Genomic DNA, 27,435 nt, shown 5'->3' with positions numbered 1-27,435 from the left:
TAGCTAAGCGTTTCACACTTTTTCTGTTTTTTTCGAAACAGAGTCTTGCTCTATACCCCAGGCTGGAGTGCAATGGCACGATCTCTGCTCACTGCAACCTCCGCCTCCTGGGTTCAAGCGATTCTCCTGCCTCAGCCTCCTGGATAGCTGGAATTAGAGGCGAGCGCCACCACATCCGGCTAATTTTTGTATTTTTAGTAGAGACGGGGGTTTCACCACGGTGACCAGGTTGGTCTCAAACTCCTGACCTCAGGTGATCCATCCGCCTCGGCCTCCCAAAGTGCTGGGATTATCGGCGTGAGCCACTGCGCCTGGCACATTTGCCACGTTTTGTGGCACTTAATCAGCACCGCCCTGGTGAAGTGGGTGCACGTCTGTAGCCAGCCTGTCTTGAGGTAAGTCAAGTTCGCTGAACTAACAGCGTGAGACCCCGAGGCAGCCCCTTCTCCTCCCTGTGCCTCAGTTTCCTCCGCCACATAAGGGAGACAGCAACAGACCTGGCATGATTCAGCGACCTAATCACAGCAGGTACTGAGAACAGCACCCGCCACCAAGTAAAGGCGAACGCGAGGCTCGAAGAGGCCAGGAATGCCTGACCAGCCAGCCAGCGCCCCACCCAGCATTAATCAGAGGGGTCCAGCCGGTGCCCTGGCTCTGGGCCCTCAGCCCCACCCCCACCCTCTCACAGCCAGAGTGGGAGTGTTGTGATAACCCGCAGCCCCCGTTTCCTCCGGGCCAGGAAGGAGCCAGGCAGAGGAAGTATTAAGAGGAGTAATATAAGCACTCCCCCCTGCGAGGCGGGGGCCAGAGCAGGCCGGGTGGCGAGCAGGGACGGTGCACCGGACGGCGGGATCGAGCAAATGGGTCTGGCCATGGAGCACGGAGGGTCCTACGCTCGGGCGGGGGGCAGCTCTCGGGGCTGCTGGTATTACCTGCGCTACTTCTTCCTCTTCGTCTCCCTCATCCAATTCCTCATCATCCTGGGGCTCGTGCTCTTCATGGTCTATGGCAACGTGCACGTGAGCACAGAGTCCAACCTGCAGGCCACGGAGCGCCGAGCCGAGGGCCTATACAGTCAGCTCCTAGGGCTCACGGCCTCCCAGTCCAACTTGACCAAGGAGCTCAACTTCACCACCCGCGCCAAGGATGCCATCATGCAGATGTGGCTGAGCGCCCGCCGCGACCTGGACCGCATCAATGCCAGCTTCCGCCAGTGCCAGGGTGACCGGGTAAGGCTGTGGGCAGGACAATCGCCCTGGGGACCCTGGGCAAGCCCCCTCACCTCTCTGAGCCTGAGTTTCCTCATCCAAGAGAGGGGGACGATCACAGGACCGATGTTCTCTTTTCTTATGAGACACAGTCTCGCTCAGTCTCCCAGGCTGGAGTGCAGTGGTGCAATCTCGGCTCACTGCAACCTCTGCCTCCTGGGTTGGAGTGATTCTCCTGCCTCAGCCTCCCGAGCAGCTGGGATTACAGGCATGTGCCACCATAACCGGCTAATTTTTGTATTTTTAGTAGATATGGGGTTTCACCATGTTGGCCAGGCTGGTCTCAAACTCCTGACCTCAAGTGATCTGCCTGCCTTGGCCTCCCAAAGTGTTAGGATTACAAGCGTGAGCCACTGCACCTGGCAGATTTTTGTTTTTTCTTAAGAGACAGGGTCTCCATCTGTATCCTGGGCTGGATGGAGTGCAATTACTATCATAGCTCACTGCAACCTCAATCTCCTGGACTCAAGTGATCCTCTTGCCTCAGCCTCCTGAGTAGCTGGGACTACAGGCGTGCACCACCACGCCCAGCTAATATGTTTATATTTAGCAGAGATGAGGTCTCACTATGTTGCCCAGGCTAGTCTCGAACTCCTGGGCTCAAGCAATCCTCTCACTTCAGCCTCCCAAACTGCTGGGATTACAGGTGTGGGGCACTGCGTCCAGCTAAATTTTTTTTATTTCTTTTCTTTTTTTTGGTGGCAGGGTCTCACTCTGTCACCCAGGCTGGAGCACAGTGATGTGAGCATAGCTCACTGCAGCCTTGACATCCTGGGCTCCAGCAATCCTCCTGCCTCAGCCTTTTGAGTAGCTGGCACTATGGACATGCCACTATGCCCAAGTCATTTTTTATTTTTGGTAGACGTGGGGTCTCGCTATGTTGATCAGGCTGGTCTTGAACTCCTGGGCTCAAACAATCCTCCCTCCTGGACCTCCCAAAGTGCTGAGATTACAGGTGGGCACCACCACACCTGGTAATTTTTTTTTCTTTTTTTTTTTGAGACGGAGTCTCGCTCTGTCACCCAGGCTGAAGTGCAGTGGCACAATCTCGGCTCACTGCAACCTCCACCTCCCAGGTTCAAGTGATTCTCCTGCCTCAGCCTCCTGAGTAGCTGGGATTACAGGCGTGTGCAACCATGCCAGCTAATTTTTGTATTTTTAGTAGAGACAGGGTTTCACCATGTTTGCCAGGCTGGTCTCAAACTCTTGACCTCAAGTGAGCCACACCCACCTTGGCCTCCCATAGTGCTGGGATTACAGGCATGAGCCATCATGCCCTGACCTGGTGCCGGGGCTAACTTTTTTTTAGAGACAGAATCTCACTATGCTGCTGAGGCTGGTCTTGAACTCCTAGGCTCATCCTCCTAAAGTGCTGAGATTACAGGCATGAGCCACCATTCCCAGCCAGCAACATTTTTTTTAACTGTAAGTATATTCCATGCAATATTTGAGATATAATTTTGAAAATAATATTCATTGTCTTTTTGGAATCCAAGTTTAATTCTCCTCCTGTGTGTTAATTGGCAGTCCTGAGCCCATAACTTACTATGCATGAAGCTCCCAGAATGTGCCAGAACTAATCAGAGGGGTCCAGCACACACTAGCTGCAAATAAGTGGCTGAAGACCGGCTACAGTGGCTCACACCTGTAATCCCAGCACTTTGGGAGACCGAGGCAGGAGGACCACCTGAGTCCAGGAATTTGAGACCAACCTGGGCAACATGGTGAAACCCTGTCTCTACAAAAAGTACAAAAATTAGGCCAGGCATAGTGGCTCACACCTGTAATCCCAGCACTGTGAGAGGCCAAGGTGGGTGGATCACTTGAAGTCAGAAATCTGAGACCAGCCTGGCCAACCTAGTGAAACCCCATCTGTACTAAAAATACAAAAATTATTAGCCGGGTATGGTGGTATGTGCCTGTAGTCCCACCTACTCGGGAGGCTGAGGCAGGAGAATCACTTGAACCCGGGAGGCAGAGATTGCAGTGAGCCGAGATCTCACTACTGCACTCCAGCCTGGGCGACAGAGGGAGATTCTGTCTAAAAATAAATAAATACAAAAATTAGCCAAGCATGGTGGCACATGCCAGTAGTCCCAGCTACTTGGGAGGCTGAGGTGGGAGGATCACTTGAGCCCAGGAGATCAAGGCTGCAGTGAGCCAAGATAGTGCCACTGTACTCCAGCCTGGGTGACTGAGTGAGACCCTGAATGGAAAAAAACAAAAAACAAAAAAAGGATGGACTGAATAAAAATTCACAGTGTTTGGTTCCTATTCAATTCTAGCATGTATAAACAATCCATATTTGCTGTATGCTGGGTGTTGAATTTAGAAATATTAACTCATTGCCAAATCCCAGGAAGTAGGGAGAAGCTTTTGTTGTTTTGTTTTGTTTGAGACGGAGTCTGGCTCTGTCTGGAGTGCAGTGGTGCAATCTCGGCTCACTGCAAGCCCCACCTTCTGGGTTCACACCATTCTCCTGCCTCAACCTCCTGAGTAGCTGGGACTACAGGTGCCCGCCATCATGCCCGGCTAATTTTTCTATTTTTAGTAGAGACCGGGTTTCACTGTGTTAGCCAGGATGGTCTCGATCTCCTGACCTTGTGATCCACCCGCCTTGGCCTCCCAAAGTGCTGGAATTACAGGCGTGAGCCACCGTTCCTGGCTGTTTTGTTTTATTTTGTTTTGTTTGAGACAGGGTCTCCCTCTATTGCCAAGGCTGGAGTGCAGTGGAAAGTCTCGGCTCACTGCAACCGCTGCCTCCCAGGCTCAAGCGATTCTGTTGCCTCAGCCTCCCGAGTAGCTGGGATTACAGGTGCGCCCCACCATGCCCGGCTAAGTTTTGTATTTTTAGTAGAGACGGGGTTTCACCATGTTGGCCAGGCTGGTCTCAAACTCCTGACTTCAAGTGATCCGCCTGCCTCGGCCTCCCAAAGTGCTGAGATTACAAGAGTGAGCCATTGTGCCTGGCCAGCAGAAGTTTTAAACCCTTTGCAGGCAGGAAAGTGAAGGCAAGAGAGAGGGGAGGTGACTTTCTTGAGGTGGCAGAAACAGGTGGGCTCTCTGGGCACAGTCACAGCTGCAAATCTGGGGTCTCCTGGAGACCATTGCGCCACTCTCGCACCCCAGCTTGTGTCAAACACACTAGACAATTATCCCCGTGTTCTCAGACACAACTTCATCCAGGGGGTGTCCTGCCTGCCCTGAGACATTGTGGGGAGCAGGTGTGGGGCTCTCTCCTTAAGGGTGAGGTGGGTGAGAGATGGGAGTGTGGGGTGAGGGAAGGCTGAAGAGGCAGCTTCAGGGTCTTCCAAGGAGGTGACCTGGCTGGCCAGGGCCAAGGCAGTGGCAAAGACAGACCTCCCATAGGACCTCAGACCACCCAGCCGTCCGCACTGGGCAGGAAGGTAAGCTCAGCCCCCTCAGTCCTGCTCAAGGCAGAACTCGGTCTCCTCACCTCAGACCCCTAATGGCGGGGCCCTACTTCCACCTCAGCCCCTCGCCCAGAGCCCCAGGGGTAGGGCCCTGTCTCCATCCCCCAAAACCCTGGGGCAAAGCACTGTCTCCCCAGATGCCCAGAGTATGTTGGGTCTCACCTCAGACCCCAAGATGGGGTGGAACACCCCTCAGTCCCCAGGGCATCACTGTGCCCCTCCCTCAAACCCTCCCAATAGGGTCCTGCCTGCCCCTCAGATCCTCAGATTAGAGCCCTGCCTCCCCTCTCAGACCTGAACCTGGCTAACTGGTGTCATTTCATTTTTTTTTTTTTTTTTTTTTTTTTTAAGACAGAGTCTAGCTCTGTCGCCAAGGCTGGAGTGCAATGGCACGGTCTCTGCTCACTGCAGCCTCTGTCTCCCGGGTTCAAGCAATTCCCCTGCCTCAGCCTCCCGAGTAGCTGGGACTACAGGCGCCCGCCAACATGCCCTGCTAATTTTTTTTTGTATTTTTAGTAGAGACGGGGTTTCACCACGTTAACCAGGATGGCCTCGATCTCCTGACCTCGTGATCCGCCCGCCTTGGCCTCCCAGTGCTGGGATTACAGGCGTGAGCCACCGCACCTGGCCTGTCTTTTCATTTAAAAAAAAATTATTGGCTGGGCGCGGTGGCTCACGCCTGTAATCCCCACACTTCGGGAGGCTGAGGCGGGTGGATCACTAGGTCAGGAGATCGAGACCATCCTGGCTAACACAGTGAAACCCCGTCTCTACTAAAAATACAAAAAAAATTAGCCAGGTGTGGTGGTGGACACCTGTAGTCCCAGCTACTTGGGAGGCTGAGGCAGGAGAATGGCATGAACCCGAGAGATGGAGCTTGCAGTGAGCCGAGATTGCACCACTGCACTCCAGCCTGGGCGACAGAGCAAGACTCCATCTCAATAAATAAATAAATAAATAAATAAATAAATAAATAAATAAAATAAAAATAAATAAAAACATTATTTATTTTATTCTTATTATTACTATTTTTGACACAGAGTTTCACTCTGTCACCCAGGCTGGAGTGCAGTGGTGCAATCTCAGCTCCCTACAACCTCTGCCTCCCGGGTTCAAGTGATTCTCCTACCTCAGCCTCCGGAGTAGCTGGGATTACAGGCACCTGCCACCAAACCCAGCTAATTTTTTGTATTTTTAGTAGAGATGGGGTTTCACCATGTTGGCCAGGCTGGTCTGGAACTCCTGACCTCAGGTGATCCACCTGCCTCAGCCTCCCAAGACACCTCTTCTCTATAAAAAATAAACTAAAAATTAAAAAAGAAACTTAAAAATCACAGCCTTTTTTTTTTTTTTTTTTTAGAGACATGGTCTCACTACATTGCCGAGGGGCTGGTCTCGAACTCCCAGCCTCAAGCAATGTTCCCACCTCAGCCTCCTAATGACTAAGGCTTTTGAGAACACAAGGCATTCCCCATGTCCCCCCTGGACATTCACCCAGGGCCAACTTCAAAAGGATGAAGGACAGAGAGTTGCAGAAAGACAAACTCTCCTGATTCTTCATGTCTTATTATATTTCTGCAGAGGGTTCTCTTCCAAAGTTTGAAAGGCATGGCTTTAGTTTGTTAAATTGTGAACACTTTCTTTAAAAACAGCTTTGCTGGCCAGGCGTGGTGGTTCACACCTGTAATCCCAACATTTTGGGAGGCCAAGGTGGGTGGATTGCTTGAGCTCAGCAGTTTAAGACCAGCCTGGGCAACATGGTGAGACCCCATCTCTATAAAAAATACAAAAATTAGCCAGGAGTGGTGGCACGTGCCTGTAATCCCAGCTACTTGAGAGGCTGAGGTGGGAGGACTGCCCGAGCCTGGGGAGGCTGAGGCTGCAGTGAGCTGTGATCACATCACTGCACTCCAGCCTGGGTGGCAGAGTGAGACCATGTCTCAAAAAAAATAAAATTAATTTAAAATAAAAACAGCTGGCCGGGCATGGCGGCTCATGTCTGTAATTCCAGCGCTTTGGGAAGTCAAGGCAGGAGGCCGAGGCCAGTGGATCACTTGAGGTCAGGAGTTCGAAACCACCTGGCTAACATGGTGCAACCCCATCTCTACTAAAATACAAAAATTAGCTGGTCATGGTGGTGTGCCCCTGTATTCCCAGCTACTTGGGAGGCTGAGGCACGAGAATTGCTTGAACCCAGGAAGCAGAGGTTGCAGTGAGCTGAGATCACACTGCTGCACTCTAGCCGGGCCACAGAGCGAGACTCCATCTCAAAAATAATAATAATAAAAAAAATTTTTAAAAACAGCTTTATTGATATATAATTCATGTATTATACAATCCACCTATTTAAAGTGTACAATTTGATGGGGTTTTTTTGTTTTTGTTTTGTTTTGTTTTGTTTTTTGAGATGGAGTCTCGCTCTGTTGCCCAGGCTGGAGTGCAGTGGTGCAATCTCACTCAGCTCATTGCAAGCTCTGCCTGCCAGGTTCACGCCATTCTCCTGCCTCAGCCTCCTGAGTAGCTGGGACTACAGGTGCCCGCCACCACGCCTGGCTAATTTTTTGTATTTTTAGTAGAGACACGGTTTCACCGTGTTAGCCAGGAAGGTCTAGATCTCCTGACCTAGTGATCCGCCCGCCTCGGCCTCCCGAAGTGCTGAGATTACAGGCGTGAGCCACCGTGCCCAGCCAATTTGATGATTTTTCATACATTCACAGAGTTGTACATTCATCACCACGATCCATTTTAGAACATTATTTTAGAACATTATTTTAGAACATTTTCACCTTCCCAAAAGAAAACCCACGTCCCCATCAGCAGTCACTCCCCATTCCCCTCCCCCAACCCCTGGCAGCCACCAACCTGCTTCCTGTCTGTATGGATTTGCCTGTTCTGGGCATTCCATGTCAATGGAATCTCACACTCTGTGGCCTTTTGTGTCCGGCTTCTCTCACTTAGGCACCATGTTTTTGGGGTTCACACACATTGCAACATGGATCAGTGCTTCCTTCCTTTTTATGGCTGAATCATGTTCTATGTATGGAAGGAACACATTTTGTGCGTTAATTCATCGCTGACAGGCATTTGGGTTCTTTCCACCTTTTGGCTACTGTGAATCGAGCTGCTGCGGACATTCCTGGCAAGTTGATGTGAGGCTGTGTTTCCATTGCTCTGGGTATATGCCGAGAAGTAGAGTTTCTGGGTCATGTGGTAACTATGTTTAACATTTTGAGGAACTGCCAGACTTTCCCAAAGCAGTTGCAACATTGTACATTCTCACTAGTACTGTCTGAGAATTCTGATTTCCCCACATCCTCATCAACACCTGTTACTGTTCATTTTGGGGGCTTATGGGTTTTTAAAATAGCCACCCTCGTGGGTGTGAAGTGGTATCTCACTGTGGTCCTGATTTGCATTTCCATAATGGTTAATGATTTTGAATATCTTTTTCTTTCTTTTTTTTTTTTTTTAGACAGAGTCTCGCTCTGTCACCCAGGCTGGAGTGCAGTGGTGCGATCTTGGCTCACTGCAACCTCCACCTCCCGGGTTGAAGCAATTCTTGTGCCTCAGCCTCCCAAGTAGCTGGGATTACAGGCACCCGCCACCAGGCCTGGCTAATTTTTTTGTATTTTTAGTAGAGATGGGGTTTCACCATGTTGGCCAGGCTGGTCTCGAACGCCCAACCTCAGGTGATCCACCCGCCTTGGCCTCCCAAAGTGCTGGGATTATAGGCGTGAGCCACCGCGCCCGGCCGATTTTGAATATCTTTTGATATGCTCGTTGGCCATTTGCATATCTTATTTAATTTAATTTTTCTTTTTTTTTTTTGGACATAGAGTCTCACTCTGTTCCCCAGGTTGGAGTGAGGTGGCACAATCTCGCCTCACTGCAACCTCCGCCTCCCGGGTTCAAGCGAGTCTCCTGGCTCAGCCTCCCAAATAGCTGGGACTACAGGCATGCGCTTCCATGCCTGGCTAATTTTTGTATTTTTAGGAAAGATGGGGTTTCGCCATGTTGGCCAGGCTGGTGGTGGGCAGATCACTTGAGGTTAGGAGTTCGAGACCAGCCTGGCCAACATGGTGAAACCCTGTCTGTACTAAAAATACAAAAATTAGCCAGGTATGGTGGTGCACGCCTGTAATCCCAGCTACTCGAGAGGCTGAGGCTGGGGAATCTCTTGAACCTGGGAGGCGGAGGTTACAGTGAGCTGAGATCGTGCCACTGCACTCCAGGCTGGGTGACAGAGCAAGACCCTGTCTAAAAAAAAAAAAAAAAAAAAAAAGATTTCTTTTTTAAAGACTGTTGTTTGCCTCATGAGATGGTGTTAGCATTTGTATTAATTTGCTGGGGCTTCCATGACAAGGTATTACAGACTGAGTGGTACCAAGATCAAAGTGTTAGCAGGGTTGGTTCCTTCTGAGGCTATGAGGGAAGGATCTGTTCTAGGTTTTTTGTTTGTTTGTTTTGAGACCGAGTCTCGCTCTGTCACCCAGGCTGGACTGGAGTGCAGAGACGCGATCTCGGCTCACTGCAACCTCCGCCTCCCCGAGTTCAAGCAATTCGCTGCCTCAGCCTCCCCAGTAGCTGAGATTACAGGCGCCCGCCAACATGCCCGGCTAATTTTTTTGTATTTTTAGTAGAGACGGGGTTTCACCATCTTGGCCAGGTTGCTCTTGGACTCTTGACCTGGTGATCCACCTGCCTCGGCCTCCCAAAGTGCTGGGATTACAGGCGTGAGCCACTGCAGCCGGCCTGTTCCAGGTCTTTCTACTTGGCTTGCAGGTGGCATCTTCTCCCTGTGTCTGCTCTTGGTCTTCCTTCTGTCCGTGTCTCTGTGTCCAAATCTCTTCTCTTTATAAGGACGTCAGTCATGTTGGATTAGGACCCACCCTAAGGACCTCACCTTAACTTAATTACCTCTCTAAAGACCCTACTTCTGCCAGGAGAGGTGGCTCATGACTATAATCCCAGCACTTTGGGAGGCCGAGGGGGGCGAATCACCTGAGGTCAGGAGTTTGAAACCAGCCTGGCCAACATGGTGAAACCCCGTCTCTACTAAAAATACAAAAATTAGTTTGGCCGAGTGCGGTGGCTTATGCCTGTAATCCTAGCACTTTAGGAGGCCGAGGTGGGCGGATCACCTGAGGATGGGAGTTCGAGACCAGCCCGGCCAACATGGAGAAACCCTGTCTCTACTAAAAAATACAAAATTAGCCAGGCGTGGTGGTGCGTGCCTGTAATCCCAGCTACTACGGAGACTGAGGCAGGAGAATCACTTGAACTCGGGAGGTGGAGGTTGCGGTGAGCCGAGATCATGCCATTGCACTCCAGCCTGGGCAAAAAGAGCGAAACTCCGTCTCAAAAAAAAAAAAAAAAAATTAGCTAGGCAGGGTGGTGGGCCCCTGTAATCCCAACTACTCAGGAGGCTGAGGCAGGAGAATCACTTGAACCCGGGAGGCAGAGGTTGCAGTGAGCTGAGATCGAGCCATTGTACTCCAGCCTGGGTGATAGAGCGAGACTCTGTCTAAAAAAACAAAAAAACCCTACTTCTAAATACAGTCACATTCTCAGGTACTGGGGATACAGTTGAGCTCATAGCAGCATGCTTGTCCAAATCAGTTGACCATAGCCAGGCATGGTGGTGCACACCTGTAATCCCAGCAATTTGGGAGGCTGACGGGGGAGATCATCACCACCTTGGGCAACACAGTGAAACCCCGTCTCTACAAAAACAAATTTAAGGCTGGGCATGGTGGCTCACGCCTGTAATCCCAGCACTTTGGGAGGCCGAGATGGGTGGATCACCTGAGGTTGGGAGTTGAAGATCAGCCTGACCAACATGGAGAAACCCCATCTCTACTAAAAATGCAAAAATTAGCCAGGTGTGGTGGTGCATGCCTGTAATCCCAGCTACTCAGGAGGCTGAGGCAGGAGAATCGCTTGAACTCAGCGGGCGGAGGTTGCAGTGAGCCGAGATCGCGCCATTGCACTCCAGCCTGGGCAACAAGAGCAAAACTCTGTCTTAAGAAAAAAAAAAAAATTTAAAAATTAGTCAGGCATGGTGGCACAGGCCTGTAGTCCCAGCTACTGGGGAGGCTGAGGCAGGAGAATCACTGGAACCCAGGAGTTCGAGTCTGCAGTGATCTATGTTCACTCCACTGTACTCTAGCCTGGGCAACAGAGTGAGACCCTGTCTCTTTAAAAAAACAAAAAAAATTCAGGGCTGGGAGGCCCTGGCAGATGGATTCTTTGAGCTCAGGAGTTCAAGACCAGCCTCGGCAGCATGGTAAAACCCCCATCTCTAAGGAAAATACAAAAAATTGGCCAGGAGTGGTGGCGCATACCTGTAGTCCCAGCTCCTCGGGAGACTGATGTAAGAGGATTGCTTGAGCCTGGGAGGTCAAGGTTGCAGTGAGCTGAGATCAGGCCACTGCATTCCAGCCTGGGTGACAAAGTGAGACCCTGTCTAAAAAAAAAAAAAAAAATTCAGAGCTGGGCACAGTGGCTCAAGCCTGTAGTCTCAGCACTTTGGGAGGCCGAGGTGGGTAGATCACCTGAGATCAGGAGTTCAAGACCAGCCTGGCTAACATGGTGAAACCCTGTCTCTACCAAAAACACACAAAAAAATTAGCCAGTCGTGGTGGCAGTCACCTGTAATCTCAGCTGCTTGGGAGGCTGAGACAGGAGAATTGCTTGAATCTGGGAGGCAGAGGTTGTGGTGAGCCAAGATTGCGCCACTGCACTCCAGCCTGGGCAACAGCAATAGGAGTGAAACTCCGTTTCAAAAAAAAAAAAAAAAGAAATTCAGTTGACCATAAATGTGGATGTAATATTTTTAAAGTTCATCCATGTTGTAGCATGTATTTATACTTTGTGTCTTTTTATTTCTGGATAGTAGCAACTGTAAACGCTTTTGAAGATCAGACAAACATCCACTATATTTTTGTTTATTTATTTTTGTTTGTTTGTTTTATTGAGATGAGAGTCTTGCTCTATTGCCCAGGCTGGTCTCAAACTCCTGGGCTCGAGTGATCCTCCCACCTCAGCCTCCCAAGTAATTGGGATGACAGGTGTGAGCTGCCACACCTGGCTTCCAACTTCCCCTCATAAAGGGACCATGCCGTTGTGAACTCAGCCCACTCTGGCCACCAGGGTGCTCGATCTGGGTCCAGGCAGTCCCGGGGGCAAGACACTAAGCTCTGTCCTGCGTCCTTCCCCTACCTTCCGGGCAGGTCATCTACACGAACAATCAGAGGTACATGGCTGCCATCATCTTGAGTGAGAAGCAATGCAGAGATCAATTCAAGGACATGAACAAGAGCTGCGATGGTGAGTGCTAAGGCTGCAGGGAGCAGGGGTGGTGGACTCCCTGCCCAGTGCTCTTGGCAGCCCCCAATCTTCCTGGGTCTTCTGGTCCTGTTTCCTTAGCCTTGCTCCTCATGCTGAATCAGAAGGTGAAGACACTGGAGGTGGAGATAGCCAAGGAGAAGGCCATTTGCACTAAGGATAAGGAAAGCGTGCTGCTGAACAAACGCGTGGTGGAGGAACAGCTGGCTGAATGCGTGAAAACCCGGGAGCTGCAGCACCAAGAGCGCCAGCTGGCGAAGGAGCAACTGCAAAAGGTGCAAGCCCTCTGCCTGCCCCTGGACAAGGACAAGTTTGAAATGGATCTTCGTAACCTGTGGAGGGACTCCATTATCCCACGCAGCCTGGACAACCTGGGTTACAACATCTACCATCCCCTGGGCTCGGAATTGGCCTCCATCCGCAGAGCCTGCGACCACATGCCCAGCCTCATGAGCTCCAAGGTGGAGGAGCTGGCCCGGAGCCTCCGGGTGGGTATCGAAAGCGTGGCCCGCGAGAACTCGGACCTCCAACGCCAGAAGCTGGAAGCCCAGCAGGGCCTGCGGGCCAGTCAGGAGGCGAAACAGAAGGTGGAGAAGGAGGCTCAGGCCCGGGAGGCCAAGCTCCAAGCTGAATGCTCCCGGCAGACCCAGCTAGCGCTGGAGGAGAAGGCGGTGCTGCGGAAGGAACGAGACAACCTGGCCAAGGAGTTGGAAGAGAAGAAGAGGGAGGCGGAGCAGCTCAGGTTGGAGCTGGCCATCAGAAACTCAGCCCTGGACACCTGCATCAAGGCCAAGGTGGGCTTGCGGGCCCCAGAGGGAGGCTGCAGTGGAGTTAGGTCCAGATGCCAAGAGGGTGGTGGTGATGTTGAACTTGGAGTTGGCTTTGAGGATGGCTTCCTGGTCTAGGTTGGGTGAGTTATGACTCTCTAGGATCAGGCATTAGGATCAGGATAGAGCTTGGAATGGGGATGGGCATTGAGAAGAGTGTAGGGTTAAGAACGGAATTAGAGTGCCAGGTGCAGTGGCTCATGCCAGTAATCCCAACACTTTGGGAGGCCAAGGCGGGCGGATCGCCTGAGGTCAGGAGTTCGAAACCAGCCTGGCCAACACGGCGAAATCCCGTCTTTACTAAAAATACAAAAATTAGCCTGGTGTGGTGGCGGGCATCTGGAATCCCAGCTACTCAGGAGGCCGAGGCAGGAGAATCCCTTGGACCCGGAAGGCAGAGGTTGCAGTGAGCCAAGATCGAGCCATTGTACTCCAGCCTGGGTGACAAAACAAGACTCCATCTCAAAAAAAAAAAAAAAAAAAAAAAAAGACTGGAATTAGAGGTAGGGTGGATATTGGGTCTAGGGTTGGGTGAGGGGGTGGATCTAGAATTTCTGTTGCTTTTGGGTTTGGGTTGAGTTGAGGCATGGAGGGTGGATTTAGGATGGATGCTGTGATGACCTATTGGTGGCTGTCCACTCTATGGATGGTTATAGGATTGTAGTCATGTGGATGGAGAAGTTTATTGGCATTAGGATTAGGGTAGAGTTTGGAATTAGGAATGACATTGAGAAAGGATTAAGAATTGAGGCTGGCTGGGCATGGTGGCTCACACTTGTATTCCCAGCATTTTGGGAGGCCGAGGTGGAAGGATAGCTTAAACTCAGGAGTTCAGACCAGCCTGGGCAACATAGCAAGACCCCACACCAGGCTGGGTGTGGTTGCTCACGCCTGTAATCCTAGCACTTTGGGAGGCTGAGGCAGGTGGTTTGCCTGAGCTGAGTTTGAGATCAGCCTGGGCAACACGGTGAAACCTCGCCTCTACTAAAATACAAAAAATTCGCTGGGCATGGCGGCATGCGTCTGTAATCCCAGCTACTTGGAAGGCTGAGACACGAGAATCTCTTGAACCCAGGAGACAGAGGTTGCAGTGAGTCAAGATCATGCCATTGCACTCCAGCCTGGGTGACAGAGCGAGACTCCGTCTCAAACAAACAAAACCCCATCCCTACAAAAAAAATAGAAAAATTAGGCCAGGTGCGGTGACTCACGCCTGTAATGCCAGCACTTTGGGAGGCTGAGGTGGGTGGATCATGAGGTCAGGAGATTGAGGCCATCCTGGCTAACATGGTGAAATCCCGTCTCTACTAAAAATACAAAAAAAAAATTAGCTGGGTGTGGCGGCATGCGCCTGTAGTCAGTCCCAGCTACTCGGGAGGCTGAGGCAGGAGAATGGCGTGAACCTGGGAGGCGGAGCTTGCAGTGAGCCAAGATCACACCATCGCACTCCAGCCTGGGTGACAGAGCAAGACTCTGTCTCAAAAAAAAAAAAAAAAAAAATTAGCCAGGTGTGGTGGCACACACCTGTAATCCCAGCTACTTGGGAGGCTGAGAAGCGGGAGGATTGCTTGAGCCCAGGAGGTTGAGGCTGCAGTGAGCCGGGATTGCACCACTGCACTACAGCTTGAGTGAAAGGCCAAGACCTTATCTTAAAAAAAAAAAAAAAAAAAAAAAAAAGGAAAAGAAAAAGGAAAGAATTGAGGCTGGCATTAAAAAAAAAAAAAAAAAAACGGAAATCATGTCCTTTTCAGCAACATGGATGCAGCTGGAGGCCATTATCCTAAGAGAATTAATACAGAAACAGAAAATCAAATACCGCATGCTGTCACTTATAAGTAGGAGCTAAATATTGGGTACAAACAAGGATGGGAACAACAGACACTGGGGTTCCATAATGGGAAAGGGAGGGAGGGAGGGGGGAAGGGGTTAAAAACCTACATTTTGGGTACTGTGTTCATTGCTTGGGCAATGGGACCATTAGAAACCCAGACCTCTATGACCAGGCACGGTGGCCCACACCTGTAATCCCAGCACTTTGGGAGGCCAATGTGGGCGGATCACCTGAGGTCAGGAGTTCGAGACCAGCCTGGCCAACATGGTGAAACCCCGTCTCTACTAATAATACAAAAATTAGCCAGGCTTGGTGGCAGACGCCTATAATCCCAGCTGCTTGGGAGGCTGAGGCATAAGAATCGCTGGAACCCAGGAGGCAGAGGTTGCAGTGAGCCCAGATCGTGCCACTGCAACTCTAGCCTGGGTGACACAGCAACACTCCATCTCAAAAAAAAGAAACCCAAACCTCTGCATCATGCAATATACCCAGTGTAACAAACCTGCACACATCCCCACTGAATCTAAAATAAAATAAAATCTGCTCCAAATCCTAAAAAAGAAAAATGAGGCCGGGCGCAGTGGTTCACGCCTGTAATCCCAGCACTTTGGGAGGCCGAGGCGGGTGGATCACGAGGTCAGGGGTTCGAGACCAGCCTGACCAACATGGTGAAACCTCGTCTCTACTAAAAATACAAAAATTAGCTGAGCGTAGTGGTGGGCACCTGTAATCCCAGCTACTCTGGAGGCTGAGGCAGGAGAATTGCTTGAACCCGGGAGGCGGAGGTTGCAGTGAGCTGAGATCGTGCCACTGCACTCCAGCCTGGGCGACAGAGCGAGACTCTGTTAGGCTGGGTGTGGTGGCTCATGCCTGTAATCCCAGCACTTTGGGAGGCGGATCACCCGAGGTCAGGAGTTCAAGACCAGCCTGACCAACACGGTGAAACCCCATCTCTACCAAAAATACAAAAATTAGCCAGGCATGGTGGCACACACCTGTATTCCCAGCTACTTGGGAGGCTGAGGCAGGAGAATCACTTGAACCCCGAAGACGGAGGTTGCAGTGAGCCAAGATCGTGCCACTGCACTCCAGCCTGGGCGACAGAGACTGTCTCAAAAAAAAGAAAGAAAGAAAGAAAGAAAAATGAAAGAATTGAGGCTGAGTTTGAGTGTAGGGAGCTAGTGGGTTCTTCTATGGCTGGGATCTGTATTGGGGCTAGGTTCGGAGTTAAAATCCTGTATTTGAGTTGAGTTGAGGAACCAGGGGAGTTGGTTTAGTGTTGGGAGTGATATTGGGGTGAGGATGCCTAGAGGAAGAGTTGATGTGAAGGTTGAACTCATGTTTAAGTTGGGCTGAGATGAGTTTTTGGTCACTGCTGTGTCTGGAGCTGATTTGAGTTAAGGTTAGGATTTCACTTAGGATTTCATTGATTTTAGAACTGGGGTTGAATTTGGAATTTGGGTGGTGAGAAAAGCTTGCAAATTGAGTCAGGGATGCTTGTAGGAGGTGAGGTTGGGTGAAGAATGATCTAGGATCTCAGTTACTTTGGGACTGAGTTGAAGCACTGAAGCTGGATTTGAGGCTCTGTTAGCTGGAGGTGGCTGGTGGGTATAGAGATGCTTAGAGGTTGCACCCAAGGGTGAATTTCGGATTTCATTGGCATTGACATAAGGATTGGTATTGACAATGGGTTAGGAGTTGAGGTTGGGTTGGTTTAGGGTGACTGGTGGAAGGTTGAGTGGGCTTGGAGTTGAGTTGAAGGATTGGGTGACCCTGGGTTATGGCTGGGGACATTGGGGTTGAGTGACGATCAGGGCTGGGTCGAGAGTAAAATCTGGGGTAGATGCAAATCTCAGGGTCGAACTGGGTTGAGGTGGATTTGGGGTAACTGACCAGCTTAGGACTGTTTCGGGTTAATATCAGGGGCTCCATAGGGCCTTAGGATTGGGGTGAAGTTTGGGTTGGGATTGGAACTGAGTGTGGGTTTAGGATGGGAGCTGGGTAGAGGCTGGGGTCTGGGGTTGAGTGGGTTGAGCATGACATTGCACAAGTGTTTGTAGGAGGGCATGTTGGAGCCCAGGGCTGGGGCTGGGGAAATGGATATTTTCCCTTTTTTCTTTTTGAGACAGAGTTTCGGTCTGTCACCCAGGCTGGAGTGCAGTGGTACAATCTTGGCTCACTGCCACCTCCGCCTCCCAGGTTCAAGCAATTCTCCTGCCTCAGCTTCCCCGAGTAGCTGCGACTACAGATGCCCGCCACCAGGCCCGGATGATTTTTTTTTTTTGTATTTTTAGTAGTGATGGGGTTTTCCCATGTTGGCCAGGCTGGTCTCGAACTCCTAACCTCAGGGGATCTGCCCGCCTCGGCTTCCCAAAGTGCTGGGATTATGGGCGTGAGCCACTGCGCCTGGCCCGAAATGGATATTTTCATAGCGGTTGGGTCAAGAGAATGGTTGGGGTCAGAGTGAGATCTGAAGATATGGTCAGATACAGTTTATAATTAGGATTGGGTTTAGGCTGGGGCTTGATTCTAAGGAAGATTGACTTTTCATGTTGGGATCAGATTTTAGGTGATTGAGTTCAGAATTGGCTTTGGATTTCAGGTTTTGGGGGATTGGCTCAGGGATATTCCAGGGGTGGCATTTAGGATCTGGGTCCAGTTGGTCTACAGGGTAGGTTGGCTTCATTCTGAAGGGGGCTGTGGTGGGTGAGTAGACTCCGATGGGGTCTTGGGTTGGAACTAGATTCACCCTGAGGCTGTGATGGAGACAGGGGTAGGCCAGCTCTGCAGCATGGGGCCTCGGGACTGCCGAGGTGATCAGTCCCACAAGTCCCCAAGCCATCTTGTGGTGTCCCCAAGTCTTGTGGTGGGTGCAGGTGATTCCATGTTCATGACCATGTGTGTCTTTCTACATGGGGTCTGTTACCCTGCCCTGGAAGGACTTTAGAGACGCTGGTCTTGAAGGGCATGAAAGTGCAGAACCCAGCCAGGCACCGTGATTCATGCTTGTAATCCCAGCACTTTGGGAGGCCGAGGCAGGTGGATCACCTGAGGTCAGGAGTTCGAGACCAGCCTGGCCAACATAGTGAAACCCCAGCTCTATTAAAAATACAAAAAATTAGCCAGGCATGGTGGCGTGTGACTGTGGTCCCAGCTACCCAGGAGGCTTAGGCAGGAGAATCACTTGAACCTGGGAGGCGGAGTTTGCAATGAGCCAGGATCACACCACTGCACTCCAGCCTGGGCAACAAAAACGAAACTCTGTCTCAAAAAAAAAAAAAAAAAGAAAAGAAAAGAAAAGAAAAGGCAGAAGCCTGTCTGGGAAGCCCTGGCTCCTACCAACCTCCCTCCGTCTTTCTTTCACAGTCGCAGCCGATGATGCCAGTGTCAAGGCCCATGGGCCCTGTCCCCAACCCCCAGCCCATCGGTGAGTGACAAAAGACAGAGCCAAGTAGGGGAGGGGCCCCTTTCACCTCGAACCCCACCCCAGCCCCACTCTCTCACTCCCCTGGGCTGCCAGCCCATCCCTAGCCCAGGGGCAGGGGCAACTGAAGCTGTAGGTCAAGCCTCACCTCTCTCCCTCCACAGACCCAGCTAGCCTGGAGGAGTTCAAGAGGAAGATCCTGGAGTCCCAGAGGCCCCCTGCAGGCATCCCTGTAGCCCCATCCAGGTAAGGCACTGGGCAGACTGCAGTTGTTCAGTCTTCGGACTGTGGGCAAAGCTAGGACCAATACTGAGGGTGGAGGGAGGCTGATCTCACGCTTGCTTCTTCCTTAATTGAGCACCTGCTGTATACTAGGTCATGTATGGTTGGGCGTGAGGGACACAGCAGTATCCAAGACACATCCAGTCCTGTCCTCATGAAACTCCCTGAGTAGTGGGTTAGACAGCGTCATGATGGGACTACCAAAGAGCCTACACTTATTAGGCACCTACTGGGAACCCCATGCAGTTCTAAGTACTTTGCAAGATGAATTTCATGTAATCTTCACAACTTAACAATAATAGTAGGGCAAACTACTATTCTACCCACTTTCCAGATGAGGAGAATGAGGCACAGAGAGGGCATGCCCTGTACCCCAGGGAGCACAGCAGAGCTAGGACACGAACCCAGGCCATCGGACCCCAAATAGGCAAGAGAGAGCCTTGGTGAGGAACAGCTGGAGCATGAGGAGCTGGCCTCAGGGAAAGCAGGGGGAACAGTGTTCTAGGCAGCAGGAACAGCCAGGCCAAAGGCCTGGAGGCTGGACAGGGGTGAGGGAAGGTAATGAGCAGAGGGAGAGAGGGGGGAGTGGCATCCAGGAATGACTCCTGACCTTTGCTTTCTAGAAAATGAGTCTCAGCTGGGCACGGTGGCTCATGCTTCGAATCCCAGCTACTTAGGAGGCTGAGGCAGGAGAATTGCTTGAACCTGGGAGGCAGAGGTTGCAGTGAGCCGAGATCACGCCACTGTACTCCAGCCTGGACGACAGAGTGAGACTGTCTCAGAAAAAAAAAAAAAAAAAAAAAAAGAGGCCGGGCGCGGTGGCTTACGCCTGTAATCCCAGGCCAAGGTGGGCGGATCATGAGGTCAAGAGATCAAGACCATCTGGCTAACATGGTGAAACCCCGTCTCTACTAAAAATACAAAAAGTAGCTGGGCGTGGTGGTATGCGCCTGTAGTCCCAGCTGCTTGGGAGACTGAGGCAGGAGAATCACTTGAACCCGGGAGGCAGAGGTTGCAGTGAGCCGAGATGGCGCCATTGCACTCCAGCCTGGCAACAGAGCAAGACTCCATCTCAAAAAAAAAAAAAAGAGAAGCCAGGTGCGGTGGCTCACGCCTGTAATCCCAGCACTTTGGGAGGCCGAAGCGGGCAGATCACCTGAGCTCAGGAGTTCAAAACTAGCTTGGCCAACATGGTGAAACCCTGTCTTTACTAAAAAAAAAAAAAAAAAAAAAAAATACAAAAATTAGCCGGGTGTGGCACCTGTAATCCCAGCTACTCCAGAGGCTGAGGCAGGAGAATCGCTTGAACCCGGGAGGTGGAGGTTGCAGTGAGCCAAGATTGTGCCACTACACTCCAGCCTGGGCGACAAAAAAATAAAAATAAAAATAAAGAGTCTCAGCTAGGCACTGTGGCTCACACCTGTAATCCCAGCACTTTGGGAGGCCGAGGTGAGAGGATTGCTTGAGCCCAGGAGTTCAAGACCAGTCTGGACAACATAGCAAAACCCCCTCTGTACAAAAAATACAAAAATTACCCAGGTGTGGTGGTGCGCACCTGTAGTCCGAGCTACTCAGGAGCCTGAGGTGAGAGGATCGCCTGAGCCCAGGAGGTGGAGGCTGCAGAGAGCCAAGATTGCATCCCTGCACTCCAGCCTGGGAGACAGAGTGAGACCCTGTCTTGGAAAAAAAAAAAAAAGACAGTCTCTGAAGTCAAGGGCCTGGAAATGCTTTGCTAATTGCAAGGTGCCATCCAAAAATGACCGGAGCAAGGGACTAGGGGCCTCTGTAGGAAGCAGCGAGGGCTCCTGACACACGCTCAGGTCATGGCTTGATGCCTGTGCCCCCCGCTTCCTCCCAGAGTCAGTCACTTCTCAGAGGGCGGCCTGTGCGTCACAGGGATGGTGACTCAGGCCACCGCCCCAAGAACAGCCTGTGCTCTCTCTGGGGTCCTGCTACACCACTGACGGAGGAGTCAGGGCCTGGCATTGCTGTTTGCAGTTCAGGACCCGAGGCTCAGGAAGGCACCAGGACTTTAAGTCAGATCCCTTTGACCCCAAACACTGTGCCTATGACCATTTTGCCACGGAGCTATTGTCAATCTGGGTCTGTTGCAGCCTCAGAGGGCTAATACGGGATTTCTGGCCAAGTAGATTTCCGAAAGCTTTGCCGCCAACTCCCCAGGATGCATCATGTCCAGCTCCATTTCCACCTCTTCTTTTTTTTTTTTTCCCTTCTTGCATACCCTCTCCAACAGGGAGCTCACTCCCTCGCCAAGCTGTCTCTCAACCCCTTTGCTCTAGACGGCTCTGCCTGGGAGAAAGTTCTCAGCCCTGAGCAGCCCATAGGGAGGGAAACAAAAAGGTGAGGAGGAGATTCCCCGCTCCAAGCAAACACAATTTTCCTCTCTCCATCTTGGCCGAAAGCCCTCATGGCAAGGAAGCAGGTTCTATTATTATCCCCACTTCTCAGAGGAGGAAACTGAGGCCCCAGGGAAGTGAGCAGCCTGGGGTCACACAGTGGAGAATCAGGGCCAGGCCCGGGCTCCCAGCCCAGGACTGTCAGGGCCTCGGCTGAGAACCAGGGAAGCTCTTGACATTGTTTACCCCAAACTGACGTCCACCTGCCGAGAAAACAATGTGTACTTAAGCCTGGACCTTGCCTGCTTCTCTCCCCACGGTCGCAGGAAGGGCCTCTGGCCTGCTGGCTTCTGCCCTTGACTTGCCTTCCCCTGAGAGAGGCCGGGGGCAAGTAGGCTGGGGCTGTCTGTTCTGGGTTAACTGGGCAACTTGGGGAGAGTCACTGGAATTTTATTTTTTTAATCATTATTTTTTTCGAGACAGGGTCTTGCTCTGTCACCCAGGCTGGAGTGCAGTGGCACGATCATAGCTCACTGCAGCCTCAAACTCCTGGGCTCAAACAATCCCCCTGCCTCAGCCTCCCCAGTGGTTGAGCCTACAGGTACACTCCACCATGCCTAGCTAAATTGTTATTTTTTTTTTGTAGAGACAGGGGTCTTGCTATGTTGCCCAGGCTGGACTCGAACTCCTGGCCTCAAGTGATCTTCCTGTCTCGGCCTCCCAAGTAGCTGAGTCACTAGGATTTTAGATGCACCTAATGAGGTGGTGGGACAAGACTCAGCATTAAATCATCCACCTCATGCATCGGGAGAGTTGATTTTTCCTTTTTCACTCCTTTTTCTTTTTTTTCAGATGGAGTCTCACTCTGTCTCCTAGGCAGGAGTGCAGTGGCGCAATCACAGCTCACTGCAACCTCCGTCTCCTGGGTTAAGCAATTGTCCTGCCTCAGCCTCCTGAGTAGCTGGGATTACAGGAGTGTACCACCACACCTGGCTAATTTTTGTATCTTTTTCTACAAAATTTGTAAAAATTTTGGGGTTTCACCATGTTGGCCAGGCTGGTCTCAAACTCCTGGCCTCAAGCGATCCGCCCTCCTCGGCCTCCCAAAGTGCTGGGATTAGAGGTATAAGACGCCCCCTCTGGCCTCCACTCTTATTCCTTGTTTTGTTTTGTTTGTTTTTGAGACGGAGTTTCTCTCTTGTTGCCCAGGCTGGAGTGCAATGGCCCGATCTCAGCTCACCGCAACCTCCACCTCCTGGGTTCAAGTGATTCTCCTGCCTCAGCCTCCCAAGCAGCTGGGATTACAGGCATGTGCCATCACGCCTGGCTAATTTTGTTTTTTTAGAAGAGACGGGGTTTCACCATGTTGGTCAGGCTAGTCTCGAACTCCCTACCTCAGGTGATCCACCCACCTCAGCCTCCCACAGTGCTGGGATTACAGGCATGAGCCATCACACCCGGCCCACTCTTATTCCTTCTAAGCCTTGATAAAGTCTCAGTTTAGTGGGACGCAGTGGCTCACGCCTGTAATCCCAGCACTTTGGGAGGCTGAGGAGGGCGAATTGCTTGAGTCTAGGAGTTCGAGTCCAGCCTGGGCAACATAGCAAGTCCTCGTCTCTAAGAGAGATAAAATAAAATTCTCATTAATATAGTGTTTAGTTTAAAAAAATTAAATAGACAAAGCCTCAGCTGGTATTAACTTGCTCTAACGGCTTCCAGACACTTGCGCATCTCCCGTGTTCCCAAATCGATGGCCGACCCAGGGCCCCGCATCAGCTGGGCTTCGGCATGAGGTCTTGCTCTTATGGAAAAAAAATCTTTCTTTTTCTTTTGAGGTGGAGTCTTACTCTGTCGCTGGGCTGGAGTGCAGTGGCGCAATCTCTGCTCACTGAAACCTCTGTCTCCCGGGTTCAAGCGATTCTCGTGCCTCAGCCTCCCGAGTAGCTGGGATTACAGGCACGTGCCAGCATGCCCGGTTATTTTTTGTATTTTTTAGTAGAGACAGGGTTTCACCACGTTAGCCAGGCTGGTCTCGAACTCCTGACCTCAGGCAATCTGCCCGCCTTGGCCTCCCAAAGTGCTGGGATTACAGGCATGAGCCATGGTGCCTGGCCTATGGAAAATTTTAAAGTCATTTTCTGTTGGTGATATGTGCGCCAGCTTTCTTTTACTTGATGAGACTGAGTGTCCCTTCCCGCAGATCACATGAGGCAGAGCAAAAACAAAAACAAACAAAAAAAGTAGAGACTGAGTGTCTTTGGAAATCAATGTAAGTTTCTTTAAAAATGATATAAAGACAGTAATGGCTGGGTATGTTGGCTCGCACCTGTAATCCCGGAACTTTGGGAGGCTGAGGCGGGCAGATCATGAGGTTAAGAGTTCAAGACCAGCATGGCCAACATGGTGATACCCTGTCTCTACTAGAAATACAAAAAATTAGCTGGGCATGCTGGAGCGTGCCTGTAATGCCAGCTACTCGGGAGGCTAAGGCAGGAGAATTGCTTGAACCAAGACCTGGGAGATGGAGGTTGCAGTGAGCTGAGATTGCACCACTGCACTCCAGCCTGGGCTACAAAGCGAGACTCTGTCTCAAAAAAAAAAAAAGAAAATTAACCAGGCATGATGGCATGCACCTTAGTCCCACCTACTTGGGAGGCTGAGGCAGGAGGATTGCTTGAGCCGAGGAGGTCAAGGCTGCAGTGAGCTATGATCACGCCACTGCACTCCAACCTGGGTGACAGAGGAAGACCCTGCCTCTAAAACGTTTTTTAAAGGGCAAATATTAAGTAAATCTTGGTCCAGGAGCTATGTGGCTGAATATGGCAAAAATTGCAATGGGAAGAGCTTTTTTTAAAAAAGATTTTATTATTATTATTATTATTATTATTATTATTATTACTTTGAGATGGAGTCTCACTCTGCCACCCAGGCTAGAGTACAGTGGTGTGATCTCAGCTCACTGCAACCTACACCTCCCAGGTTCAAGCGATTCTCCTGCCTCAGCCTCCCGAGTAGCTGGGATTACAGGTGCCCGCTACCAGCCTGGCTAATTTGTTTTTGTATTTTTAGTAGAGATGGGGTTTCACCATGTTTACTAGGCTGGTCTTGAACTCCTGATCTCAGGTGATCTGCCCGCCTCAGCCTCCTAAAGTGCTGGGATTACAGGCTGGGCCACCACACCTGGCCAAGATTTTATTTTTATTTTTAATTTAATTTTTTTTTTTTTTTTTTTTTTTTGAGATGGAGTCTCGCTCTGTCGCCCAGGCTGGAGTGCAGTGGCGCGATCTCGGCTCACTGCAAGCTCTGCCTCCCGGGTTCACGCCATTCTCCTGCCTCAGCCTCCTGAGTAGCTGGGACTACAGGCGGCCACCACCACGCCTGGCTAATTTTTTGTATTTTTAGTAGAGACGGGGTTTCACCGTGTTAGCCAGGATGGTCTCGATCTCCTGACCTCGTGATCCGCCCTCCTCGGCCTCCCAAAGTGCTGAGATTACAGGCGTGAGCCACAGTGCCCGGCCCCTTTTTTTTTTTGAGACAGAGTCTTGCTCTGTTTTTCAGGCTGGAGTGCAATGGTGCCATCTCGGCTCACTGTAACCTCTGCCTCCCAGGTTCAAGTGATTCTCCTACTTCAGCCTCCCAAGTAGCTGGGATTAAAGGCATGCGCCACCACACCCAGCTAATTTTTGTATTTTTAGTAGAGACATGGTTTCGCCATGTTGGCCAGGCTGGTCTCAAACTCCTGACCTCAGGTGATCCGCCCACCTCAGTCTCCCAAAGTGATAGGATTACAGGTATGAGCCACTGCGCCCGGCATTATTTTTTTAATCTTTTTTATTTTTTGAGAGAGTCTTGCTCTGTTGCCCAGGCCGCAGTGCAGTGGTGTGATCTCGGCTCACTGCAACTTCCACCTCCCGGGTTCAAGCAATTCTCATGCCTCAGCCTCCCAAGTAGCTGGGATTACAGGCAGGCACCACCAGGCCCGGCTAACTTTTGTATTTATAGTAGAGATGAGTTTTCACCACTTTGGCCAGGCTGGTTTTGAACTCCTAGCCTCAAATGATCCCTCCACCTCGGCCTCCCAAAGTGCTGGGATTACAGGCGTGAGCCACCGTGCCCGGTCGTATGGGCTTAAGATGGGAGTCCAGCCCTGGCTCTGAGCCGGACACGTGGTTAATGTTGTTCAAGTTCACTGTTACGACTCTCATGATTCGTTTGTCCATTCGAGCCGTATTTACTGAGCAGCTGCTGGTAACCGGGCATGGTGCTGGGTGCTGGGAACAAGGCACAGAAACCCGCTGCCCTCATGGGGCTCACTGTCTAGTGGGAGAGATGGATGATAAATTAGATGAACGGGTCACTCAAGGGTCCTTTGGTGACGGGCAAGATAGAGAAAGGGGCAGGAAGCATAAGAAGGTTGGAACTTTCTACCAGAGACAGGGCAGGCTACACCGAGGAGGTGATATTGAAGCAGAAACCCAAAGGAGGTGAGGGAGGAGCCATGGGGGGATCCCAGGAAGGGTGCTCCAGACAGAGGACACAGCCAGGGCAAAGGCCACAAGGTGGGACCGTGCCTTGTGTGTTTGAGGGAAGAGGCCGGTGTGGCTGGAGCGGAGTGATGGAGGGGAACGAGAGGAGGACGTGAGGGCAGGGAAGTGATGGGAGCTGATCAAGCCCTGCCTGTGGCTGCTGTGAGGACCTGAGCAGATGGGGGATGTGCATGACCCAGTTCAACCATCCACAAGTTCCTCTGGTCACTGTTGGGGAACAGACTAGGGGACAAAGAGCTGGGGACCAGGACAGAGGGATGTGCATTGACCCAGTTCAAGCAAAGATGGAGCCTTGCAGGCTGGCAGCGGGGACCAGAGCTGGGTAAATGCTGGTTGAGGACGGAGTCTGGGGCCAGGGCCAGGGCCCAAAGCCAACCAAGGAACGTGAGGCCACTCGGGCCCCAGGGAAGAGCTGGGGAAGGAAGGGAGAGGACCAGCGGAAGCGGGACTTGGCCACAGCCCCCTCCTCCCTCAGCAGGAAACAGGCTCTAAGCCAACCCCTGACCCCTCACAAGAACTTCTGCCAGGCCCAGGAGGGGGAGGGCATCCCAGATAGCAAGACAACTCCGCTCGTGCAAAGGCGGTGGGGCCGGGGGGTGCGGAAGCAGTGTGATGGCTCTTGGAATTGTTGGGTCTTTGGCACAGCAGGAGTCCCTGATGGGGAGGCCTGGCAGGGGTAGAGGGGTGGAGCCCTGAATGCCATGTTGTAAGGTTTGGACTTTGTCCTGAGGGCACTGGGGAGCCATGGAGGACATGTGAGCAGGAGCAGGCAAAAGAGGAAGACTGAAGCCTTGCCTTGGGAACCAGTGTAGGGGTCTGGGGGAGCGGAGGCTTTGGGGTAAATTCTCAGTATCCCCAGAATGTTGGGAGGCACTGGGGAGAGTCAAACAAGCTGTAGCAGAGGCTTGGGGCTCTTGAAGTGGCCACTCTGAATCTCAGTCTCTTCATCTGTATAATGGGGAGGAACACACCTCAGTCTCACCATCCTGGGGAGGTTCAACACATGAGAGTCTCATGGAGAGGCTGAACCCGAAGGAGCCCTGGGGTCCTGAGGAACAAGTAGGGGCCCAGGGTGGGAGAAGGCAGGGCCAGGGTCCTCAGGATGTTGTGTTCCTGCTGAGGACGAGCCTCCAGGGCCCGGCGAGGTTTGCCCTTCCCTCTCTCTGACACTCTGTTGTGTTACCATCCCCTTCCTGCCCTAGTGGCTGAGGAGGCTCCAGGCCTGAGGACCAAGGGATGGCCCGACTCGGCGGTTTGCGGAGGATGCAGTGAGATGCTCGCAGCGCCCGACACAACCCCCTCCCGCCGCCCCCAACCACCCAGGGCCACCATCAGACAACTCCCTAAATGCAAACCCCTAGTACTCTCTCACACCCGCACCCGTGCCTCACGATCCCTCACCCAGAACACACGGCTGTGGAGATGACGTCACGCAAGCATTGCCGCTGACGTCACATATCACCGTGGTGATGGCGTCACGTGGCCATGTAGACGTCACGAAGAGATATAGCGATGGCGTTGTGCAGATGCAGTACGTCGCACACAGACATGGGGAACTTGGCATGACGTCACACCGAGATGCAGCAATGACGTCACGGGCCACGTTGACGTCACACAACATATCAATGTCAAAGAGACGCGGCGATGGCATCACACAGATGGTGATGATGTCACACATAGACACAGTGACAACACACACCATGACAACGACACCTATAGATATGGCACCAACATCACATGCACGCATGCCCTTTCACACACACTTTCTACCCAATTCTCACCTAGTGTCACGTTCCCCCATGCTGGCACACGGGCCAAGGTACCCACAGGATCCCATCCCCTCCCGCACAGCCCTGGGCCCCAGCACCTCCCCTCCTCTAGCTTCGTTGCTTCCCAGCCACTTCCTCATCCCTAGTGCCTATACCCGGAGGTGAGAACAGGAAGCCATTTACCTCCACTCCTTGAGCGTGTTTCCAGGCCCCCCTCGGGGCCCTGATCCGGGGGTGAGGGTCACCTGTTGTTGGGAGGGGAGCCACTCCTTCTCCCCCCACTCCCAGCCCTGCCTGTGGCCCGTTGAAATGTTGGTGGCACTTAATAAATATTAGTAAATCCTTCAAA

General features: G+C 51.6%; 1 protein-coding gene across 1 annotated transcript; it reads left to right on the top strand.

The window, feature by feature from the left end:
* Window positions 1-397: 397 nt before the first annotated feature.
* PLVAP (plasmalemma vesicle associated protein) lies at window positions 398-27,435 on the top strand. Its single transcript, XM_054465958.2, has 6 exons — window positions 398-1,229; window positions 11,935-12,031; window positions 12,131-12,843; window positions 18,074-18,134; window positions 18,296-18,377; window positions 26,520-27,435. The coding sequence occupies exons 1-6, from the start codon at window positions 861-863 to the stop codon at window positions 26,524-26,526; spliced, it is 1,329 nt and encodes a 442-aa protein (XP_054321933.1). The 5' UTR covers window positions 398-860; the 3' UTR covers window positions 26,527-27,435.

The sequence above is a fragment of the Pongo pygmaeus genome, chromosome 20 (genome assembly GCF_028885625.2).
Source record: "Pongo pygmaeus isolate AG05252 chromosome 20, NHGRI_mPonPyg2-v2.0_pri, whole genome shotgun sequence".
In the NCBI taxonomy this organism is placed as follows: domain Eukaryota; kingdom Metazoa; phylum Chordata; class Mammalia; order Primates; family Hominidae; genus Pongo; species Pongo pygmaeus.
This window is presented reverse-complemented; position numbering and strand designations above follow the sequence as displayed.